The sequence below is a fragment of the Sabethes cyaneus genome, chromosome 3 (assembly GCF_943734655.1).
Source record: "Sabethes cyaneus chromosome 3, idSabCyanKW18_F2, whole genome shotgun sequence".
Taxonomy (NCBI): domain Eukaryota; kingdom Metazoa; phylum Arthropoda; class Insecta; order Diptera; family Culicidae; genus Sabethes; species Sabethes cyaneus.
The window spans coordinates 251,252,281-251,262,243 of record NC_071355.1 but is presented as its reverse complement, the minus strand read 5'-3'; the positions used below and the strand labels follow the sequence as shown (position 1 = coordinate 251,262,243).

Below are 9,963 nucleotides of genomic sequence, written 5' to 3'. Positions count from 1 at the left end.
ACATACCGCAGATTGAAGATAATATGGTTTTGTTGGATACTGCTGTGCTAATTTCATGGATTCGAGCTTCGCACTTTTGCCCCGCTAGTGGGGTAAAGGTGGGAATCGGCACTTGATCACAAGAATGAAGAACGCGAAAATTGATTAACAACTTCAAACATCGCACTTATGTCCCGCCCTACTCTATGTACGCGGACATACAGAAAAGCAGTCGTCAGACGTCAACAAATTAGTACACTGCAAAAGGTGAAATCACAAAAAACGCAACGTGCCACTAGTACACAGGAGTGAAAATAACCAGTAGAATAGATAGCGTACGTGTGTAACATAACACAGTGTACCACAGAACAATGGAACCACAACAGTAAATAAAATCTTAGGATAAAAATGAGTTTAAAATAAATTATACAGTGATATCCATAGCTGAAAGTGGCACTATTTTAAAAATAATTCAGATAACCAATGTTGGACACTAAAACAGAAAAACCTTTCAAATTTTCCTTGAGCTATAATATAATTTTTCCTAGTACTTCTTAATGAAAATTTTTATAAAAATGATATTTTTTCTACGTGATCAAATGTTTGGTCACCGACAAATGGTTTAGGATTTGTAAACTTCTAAAATTTGCGAGAAAATCGAAAAATTTCTTCTGAAGTTTTTTGGAAAACAGAAGACTTTGAATCTATTAAATTTAGTTTTCATTCATAACGCCATCAATCATGCTTGTGTACAAAAGTTCTAGAGACTCTAAAACAAAGATTAATTCAAACTCAATTAAAACTTAATGTTAGTGCATCCAGAGAATGCAAAAGTGCTATGCACTTGTTCTATTCCTCCAGACCTCAGATCCCTGCCAGACGTCATCAAAAATCTCCGAATTGATAACATTCATTATGATATGTATCTTAGCCGGACGAGTAGCTTAGGAAAACTATTATTTGAATAAATACTCATATGTGTGTATGTGTCATCTTGCGAGAATTTGCATTTATGACATCTCATTAAATTCAATAAACGAACTGTCTGCAATGTAAATTGGTATGGAAATCTTCTTGCACAGTTTCAATGTCAAGCAAGAAATTATTGTCGAGCGTCACTCGCACTGGAAAACTAACGTCATCAACTCCTGGAAAGGAAGAAACAGCAAATCATCGCAATCTCTCCGACGACCAAAGACTTTGCAGCTCGGCGGGACGTAATTATTTAGTGCAGTATTGCTGTATGATACTAGCAAACCAGCCACAGCTTAGTTAGATCACTAACAATCGGTCGTAAAACAACACTAACACCAAGCGATGGCGAATTTTCATCAACCCCTTGGCATCTGGAAACGGTGGGCTGGAAAGCAACTCTCGCTTGAATGCAATCCAGTTCTGTTTGCTGACACCAGGCAAATCATCATCGAGAAATCTTCCATATCGAATACCGCGCTCCCCCCCTTGAGTGGAGAGCTGCTGCAACCCCCGTTTGAAGGCCGCTGCACTGAGTCGTGCGAAAGGCGTCCGATAAATGCGCAGCTTTTCTTCAGTTGCATAAACGATTTCAACGGGGTTAGTAGTGACGAACGGAGGGCCAATTGGGTTGGGTTGGAAAATTGCACTTGTTGTTAGTCATGGCTGTGACGACGGCCGAACTTGTCCAGCTGGAAGAGGGTTCAATGGAAGAGCAGAAAATGCTTTTCCGCATGGCTTTGGAGTTTACCAACATTAGCTACCGGGGAGAGTTGAAAGGTGAGTTGAATTGTAACAACAGACAGGTTTTCGGAATGTTTTAATTCATTTTTTAGATGATAAACGTAAAACAATTCTGGATAATGTGTCCGGTCGCTTCTTACCTGGCCGTTTGACGGCTATTCTTGGACCTTCAGGAGCTGGCAAATCGTCACTACTAAATATTCTCTCGGGGTTTAAGTTAGTATAGCATGTGTCATTACTGAATGGTAAATGAAGGAATAAATTTTCTCGTAGAAAACATGGTGTGATTGGCTCCGTCATGGTGAATGGAGAATCGCTGAGTGACGAAGCGTTTCACAATAAGTGCGTTTACATCCCGCAGGATATCGATTTGTTCGAATACCTGACGGTTGTGGAGATTCTGAACTATGCTGCTGAGTTAAAAATGAGTAGTTCCAGTTCGGAAATGGTTCGCAAGAAGAAAGTGAACGACATTGTGAATGTTCTTGGACTGCGTCGTAGTATGGTAACTCTGGTGAAACATCTCTCCGGTGGAGAGCGAAAGCGCCTTTCGATCGGTATGGAACTGATCACGAATCCACCGATCATCTTGCTGGATGAACCCACCAGCGGACTGGATAGTGTTTCCGCACTGCAACTGGTAAGCTACATCAAATCGCTAGCCGCCGAGGGACGAACGATCATCAGCGTAATTCATCAGCCGGCGTCGAACCTGTTTCAACTGTTCGATGACTTGTTTCTACTATCGGCTGGCAAGTGCATCTACAGTGGACCGATCAGTGCGATGGTTAGCAGTTTCGCAGAGGCTGGCTTTAATTGTCCGAGGTACTACAACCGGGCGGATTTCGGTGAGTAAGTTGACAACAGAAATATTACAAACTTTAACAAATGGAATTAAATCAACCACAGCTCTTGAGGTGGCATCGACTTCGAATTCGGCCGGTATTGATTTGCTCGTTCTAAAATACAACAACTCCGACACCCGGAGATCCATCGGAGAGAATTTCAACGGAAGAAACAATATCGGTACGCCCTACAGAAACACCTGCCTAACTGTCAAATCTCGCCGAAAATATCCTGTTTCTCAGTGGAAACAATTCACCGTACTGTTGCGACGATCACTGCGTTCGACTTCCCGAGATTTCGTAAGAATACTTTTGTTCTGAGTATTAGACTAATTTACTGATTTATGATTTCATCAGTTTTTCGCCCAACTGCGTGTCATCGCTCACATCATCGTGGGTTTCCTGTTGGGAATCGTCTTCTACGATTCCGGGAAAGATGCTTCCTCCGTTATGACCAACACTGCTGGAATATTTTTCTTCAACATTTTCATTTTTTACGGTAACTCAATGCCATGTACAATCACCTGTAAGTATTAGTACTTTACAACTCATTAATTTGTCTAATCGAAAATCTCCATCCAGTTCCCCTCGAAGCCAAAGCGTTCGTTCGAGAACATCTCAACAACTGGTACTCTCTGGAGGCTTACTATCTAGCCAAAATTTTCGCCGACCTGCCGCTACAGTTCATCTGTCCGACCCTGTTTGTGTTGATAGCCTACTTCCTTACGGGCCAACCGATGGAACCGTTCCGGTTCGGCATGTTCTGGATCATGTGTTTGCTGTTGGGTGCTTTCGCCCAAACCGTCGGTCTCCTGTCGGGAGCTGCCTTCGACGTTCAGATGGCAACGTTTTTCGTGCCATGTCTCAGCATTCCAGCGATGCTCTTCTCCGGTTTCTTTGTGAAATCCTACGAAATGCCGGAGTTCCTACAACCACTGGCGTACACTTCGTACTTCCGATACAGCATGCAGGGCTCGCTGCAGGGCATCTACGGCTACAACCGTACGGACTTTCCCTGTTCGCAGATAATGTGCTACTACAACCGACCAGGAAAGTTTCTCAAATTCATGGACACTCCGGAGGAAGGAATTGAACTAAACATAGCCGCCATGCTGGGCTTCATCGTGCTATTCCAGGTGCTGTTGTACATGTCACTGCGAAAGCGGTTGAAAATTTTCCGGTAAAATCAAATTCAAAAAGTATATTTCTGTTAAGTAATAAAAGAAAGTTGATTTATTTCGACCTATAGTTTTATTCGGATTTCTATTATTTTATTATAATTATACCATATTTTAATCACATTTAATCAGTTTTGGCTACCTCGCTGCGTCTGACCTATTGTAATCGATTTTTTTCATCCTAGCTAATATTTTGCTTCGACTACCTCGAAGCTTAGATATCTCGGGGAAGGAATGTAAGCTTCACATTTGATCGAACGTTTTTGGAAAGAAACCCCTTACAAAAAAAAGTTAACAACTACTCGCGTTTCTTTGAAAAAAAAACTACTTAAACCTAGCCAAAGATAGCTCCTGACTCCTGAACTAGCTTCACACTTTGTTCTTCAACCGATACCGCATCACGTAGAAAGCACTGACTCGAAAGACCAAAAATATCACAACCAACGCAATCACAGCCTCGACGAAGTCCGCACTGAGCATGTCGATTTCCTTCAGAAATTTCTTTGGCAGCACAAAATGGCAGTAGATTTCCTCGTCGTTGCACTCCAGCCGGTCCCGATCGTAGCCGAAGATGGCAACCGTCGCTCCCTGCAGGGCGTACTTCAGGAACGATACGTGGAACAGCCAGTGCATGATCGGATGTGCGTCGTCCAGGTGAATGAAGAATCCGGAGAAAATCAAGAAAGGACAGATGAAGAAAGGTCCGAAGATGGCGCCGTTCTGCAATAAATTCAATCGTTAAAAGTTGATAACTAAACTAAACAACAGGCCAATTACCTTAACGTTGAAGAGCGATGCTACTAGAAGACCGAGTCCCTGGGCAACCCAAGCCACCATCAGACAGATGACGGTGAATAGACCCATCCGGAAGGCTTCCGGTGGTTGGCCGGTCATGTAGTAGGTAACGACGATGTAGGTTACCGTACACAGCAGCTGTATCGGTATGTCGGCCACTGTCATCGCTATGTAGTAAGCCCGCAGCGAATACCAGCGGTTGAAGTGCTCCCGGGTAATGATCGGCAGTTCCAGCGGGACTGAAAGGTGGTAATCCAATATAAGCATGAATGAATACGTGTAGCATAAGGAAATAATTGTTCTAGTTCTAAAATAAGCCCAAAAATAAGTTTAACACTAGATATACCAGCTATTTAGTCATTCTGACTGGTACAGTGCCAATAACATAAAAATATTTTTGTTTTTAATCTATATAAAGTAACATTAGGTATATAAAATGTACTCTCTACTTATGGCCACCAAAGTCATTACATTATTTCTGAAAGCAAATGTTACATGTCGCAGGAATTTGGAATTAAAATTGCACGACCAGTCAAAATTGATTGGTTTGGGATATCTAGTGTTAATATCGACCAGAATAGGCTATCGTTAGCGTTCAAAAATAGAGCTTCTTCAAAAAATATTAGTTGAAATAAAGCTGACATCCCAGAATGCCTTCTTCGAATACTAGCTATTCCAAGCCTATTTCAAAGGCCTTGCGGTAAATTCCCGGCTTGGTTTGGTGAATTCTACGCGAAGTCTCGTGATAAAATTTGAACGAAACTATGTTGACGATGAAACTTCGACTTTGATACGATATTGAGCGCATTGGAAACGAGACTCGTTCCATTTATGTTGGTTCTGCTCGTTTACCCCAACGTCCTCAACGCTCGTTGTGTTCAACAAAAGTGTATTTAATGATCTTTATAATACACTAACTGACAAGACATGTTAAACTGTGCTGTACATAAATCGTGAATTTCGGATGACCTTTGTCACAATCTCGGGTAGTTTAATGACACATTCCAGCGTTACGGGACACTATCCCAACTATGCAGATCGGTTCCTGTTCAATCAAATCATGGGCGTTCTACTGAAAAATGAAGTATACTTTAAACAACTATTTTACAAGCTATTCGCCAAAAAATTGGTGAAACAGGAGGCGATTCACACGATAACAATAGGTGCTAATTGTGTCCCGTAACGCTAGAATGTGTCTAATACATAAATTTGAAATTTTTCTTTACAGTAGTACAAAATAATTTCCCCTATTGCTTAGCCAGATAAAATAAAGCGGATAGGATTTAAGCTGAAGGTCGTCAGGGAGTCAAGTTGCATTTTTTACTGACTTCAGTACTTTCACAACGAGAACAGAGTTGCTAGTAGTAGGTAATAATCTGTTATGAATAATTATGAAACGTAGAATCGTGTATCTATTTTTGCTGTTGAACGAGATCCGACAGTGATTCCGTCACATAAAATGCTATTTACGGTGAATTTTATTATCAGTGAATTTTATAAGTATATTGTTGACACTCTAAGACCGTTAATTTAATTGCGAAAATTATTGGTCAATTTCATGCTCAACGTAAATATGGCATCACTCCGCATATACACCCGTTTCCTTGGTAACGTACAACAACGACAGTCGCGGATTCGGAATTGCAATCGAAACAAAGTACAGTTTTTCATATCAATTCAAGTGAACAGTTTGGGCAAAAATTCGGGTGGTAAATTAAAGTTTTCTGTGTCTCAAGTTGAGTTTCGTGAGTGATGTGACGACTGGTACGCCCGAAAAAAATTAATGAAAAATCGACGGCGAAAAAGTGAAAATATAGTGATGAATTTTAATTGGGCAGAAATCTCAGTATTTAGTGAAATTATGCCCCAAAAAGTAATAGAACCTATGGAATGCAATGTTTAGTGCTTCGAGCTGCAAGAACTTATCACGACTAGCAGGTTAGTTGAACTGATTTTATTTTTTGTGATGGTTTCCCGAGTCTATGGGAGCACGTTGGAACACTGAAGAAGGGAAGGGGAAGGGAAGGGTGATATTCGGTGCCATACTGACTGCCATAAATGGACTCTGACGAGCTTGTCGTTAAATATTCGCTGTGATTGTATAACATTTCACCGAATTTCATTGCGCAAAACCAATTCTCGGTTGACCATTACGCGGAATAAAGTGTTTCGCGGAACATCATTTCTAGAGACCGCCGAAATGTGGCACTTTTGACGGGTTCGTGCACTAAGTAATCCCCTCAGCAGCACAGGTTGAAACATTATTCTCGGTTTGTTGAACTTATCTTTGGATATGGGCAGTCCAGCTGCGGAAGGTGCCAAATCGTCGTGGTGCTAGTAGGGAACCTTGGATAGACTAATATCCGACAAACTTTTTTTTTGTATGTCAGAACGGCATTGGGTTAAAAAGCCACTGCGACAGTTTTAATGGTCGTCTTTTGTAACAGGCCCCGATTGCTGTTGTAATACTGTGCCGCAATTCCGTACTACATGGTTAATAAATCCAATGACCGTTTTGGGATTTAGGCTGCATACCTTATATGGAGTAAAAAGGAAACTTCCGAAGAAGTTGTGCCTTGATAATGCAAGAGCCCCGCAATTGCAGAGCAGATGCGCTGAACTTTCAAGTTCAGAGTTACAAAAGCGGCAGGTGTATGATGATACCTTGCCAATATTCTTTAAATGATAAAGAGCGGGCTGTGAGACCCATGATTGTGCGTAGTTCACCACGAGTTAAATTAAGTAATTTTTTAGCCACTACAAGATTAAGGTAGATAAACCGTTTAGCTTGTCTTCAACCCTATGTTTGATTCCAACGAGATACTATTGCTAGTTTTTTCCATGTCAGTAACTCGCCTTTTGTGGCGGATGCGGAGGTGCCCAGAAACGGTTTAGGGCCAATAAATTGCTGAGTCAATCCTCGTCTTGCTAGGCTGTGAGCAAATTCATTGCCCAGCCCTCGATCCCGCAGTGACCGGGCACCCAAAGTAATAAATCGTTGTTTCCGACGATTTGAATAATATTGACATTTATGTATCAGCCAGTATGAGCCAGCATCAAGGTGAGTACATCGGAAATTTTTTTGAATAGTTTTGTAAGTAACTTTGTGGCTCTTATGGTTATGGATACGAATCTTACTAGAATCTGGCCATTTAGCAACGAATGAACTTTTGCATGGGTTTATTCTCAGGCCCCTCGTCATATTTTCTTCCTGCTGAATTCTGCATTGACCCATAATGAAGCCTCTTTCTGGTACTAGTTATAAGAATGGTGCTTGTTCGAAGTGCCTCTTGATCAAAGGCGAATTATAATTATAACTAGTCTCTATACTTCGTGGCACTAGAATGCGAGATTGATTATCAAGTAGTAAAAACCATAAAGTAAAAAGGGGGAAAACACCGACTCTCAAGTACGGATAATAAACGGCAGCTCGCTCACTCTATAGCGATGCTGCAAACAGAACGAAGTGCGGAATACAGCACCTAGAGGGAATCACAATAGATCAAAATACTGATCACAGTGATAATGTCCATACACAAAAATATACTAAAACAAGCGACTTGTTCCGATCACTAGCCCTTATCTTCTCTATAACATAGCATAATGAGAGCATGTTCAATGCTGAACTCACTCACAACTACAAATGTCACCGTAATTAACAAACAAGTCGTCTTCTGAGTGGCGGTGGCATTTCGGAGTCGGAGTAAGTTGGGGCTAAATACTAATCATTAACGACGGTGCACGACTGGTCATTAGTTTTTTGGCTTTCGAGATATGATTGTTTAAAACTTCAACAGACAATAAATTTCATATCATTAAATTCGAAAAGCGTACAAAAAATTACAAACCCAAATTCCATCGGCGGAATGCGTAGCATCAAGACCTTGGTTTTTGGGTTAAATTATGCTACACATCGTTAATCATCATCGTCAACTCCTTTTTAATCTCGAGTAGGTAGTAATTTTTATCACGAATCCGCAGATACTGATAATAAAACTTGGAGAATAATCCTATCTCTTTTCAAATTTAGTTACAGCTCATTTATAGTGCTATGGACTTATTTATAAATAACTAGCTGTAACCCGCGTGAGTCGCCTCGCGCCTAATTGAGAGCAAATCGAAGGTACGCTACGTAACGTTAACGCTATGTAACCCAATGAGGCGCTACCACGATACTTTTGCTCGTCTTGATCGCAATCTGATGGTATGATTGGTTTGAGTCTTTGCCCAATGTGGGCGATTGATAACCACGAAAATATATTGCGCCCCTCGTTTTGGCTACAGACAAGGCTCTTATGTATATAGATAGATAGGATATTCGAATTAAGGTGAAATTAGTCATTATTAATTTTGTGATTTTCAAATTCTGTTCATGAAAATATATTCTCTGTGTTAAGATTGGCAAGAAGAATGCAGTGAATATATTTTTAAAACGGAGCCTCTGTTTTGGGCTCAAAACTGCTTCCGAAATTGGGCTTTCTGACGAAAAGTTAATCACTGCTAGTTTCCCGGTTAATAATCTGTTAACAAATATCGACTAATCGGCAAAGGATAGCATTCTATTTTGAATCAAATGCGCTATAAAAATACAATAACTAAATCAAGTAAAATTCACAGTCGTTCAAAGTATTGTCCAAAATATAGGTTAAAAGTGTAAGTTCTAGAAATAGATAACGGCTTTCGTGTATTTCACGATAAGAAAAGGAGAAGCATAAAGAACAAAATTATAGTATTTCGGAAGGTGAAGGAAGAAGGAATCCTGTATATTGCTTAACAATTGTGCAATCTCAAGTCAATCGTGATCTGCTGAACGTAAGTAGGAGCCTACCAAAGAAACCATCTTAGTTTCTCCCTTAGTCGTACATTAAATGTATATCTTTGAGGCTGTCATAATATTATATCGGAAGGATTAAGTTGTTGATAATGTGAAAATTGAACCTCACTCAATTCAACTTAATTCAAGTTCAACATTTTAAATACAGACATACCGTGAACATACCATATTCTGCGCAGTTAAGACATTTTTATGATTCTTCCGCTATTCGAAGTATTCTAGATTTAAATTAACAACGTGGATAGCAGCAACGTGTAGTGCTACGGTCTATAATATCTGGTAAAAAATATGGGAATTATAAGTCGACCAACAATTGAGTATATTTTTCGTTTTGTAAACTTATCCACGGTGCCTAATTCTGCGCACTTTCTTGTCCATGTTCCTAATTTTGCGCATGTTTGCTCCTAATTCTGCGAACCCAAAAAGTGAAAATGAATACTCCTACCATGCTGTTCTTTATCTTTGTCTTTATACGCTGAAAGCACACTAAAAAATCCGGCATTAGCCATTACCATAATTAAATCCATGATCCGGCCTTCTTGTGCTGTCCTTGGACCCGGAGGAATATTGTTACCATTTTGATTGCCTCATTTTAAATATTTTATTCTCGATAACG

General features: G+C 40.3%; 2 protein-coding genes across 2 annotated transcripts in view; one reads left to right on the top strand and one right to left on the bottom strand.

Moving 5' to 3' along the window:
• Positions 1 to 1,613: 1,613 nt before the first annotated feature.
• LOC128741075 (ATP-binding cassette sub-family G member 4-like) lies at positions 1,614 to 3,724 on the top strand. The gene is made up of 6 exons (XM_053836651.1): positions 1,614 to 1,731; positions 1,788 to 1,911; positions 1,969 to 2,543; positions 2,605 to 2,840; positions 2,898 to 3,066; positions 3,123 to 3,724. Exons 1-6 carry the CDS (start codon positions 1,614 to 1,616, stop codon positions 3,722 to 3,724), a joined length of 1,824 nt encoding a protein of 607 aa, XP_053692626.1.
• A 61-nt stretch (positions 3,725 to 3,785) lies between these two features.
• Positions 3,786 to 9,963, bottom strand: part of LOC128744153 (ATP-binding cassette subfamily G member 4-like) — a 29,250-nt gene continuing 23,072 nt past the window's right edge. Inside the window, exons 6-7 of the mRNA XM_053840957.1 lie at positions 4,496 to 4,752; positions 3,786 to 4,438 (exon numbers count right to left, since the gene is read on the bottom strand). Coding sequence (XP_053696932.1) covers positions 4,088 to 4,438; positions 4,496 to 4,752 — 608 coding nt within the window. The 3' untranslated portion in view covers positions 3,786 to 4,087. The remainder of the gene's footprint in view (positions 4,439 to 4,495; positions 4,753 to 9,963) is intronic.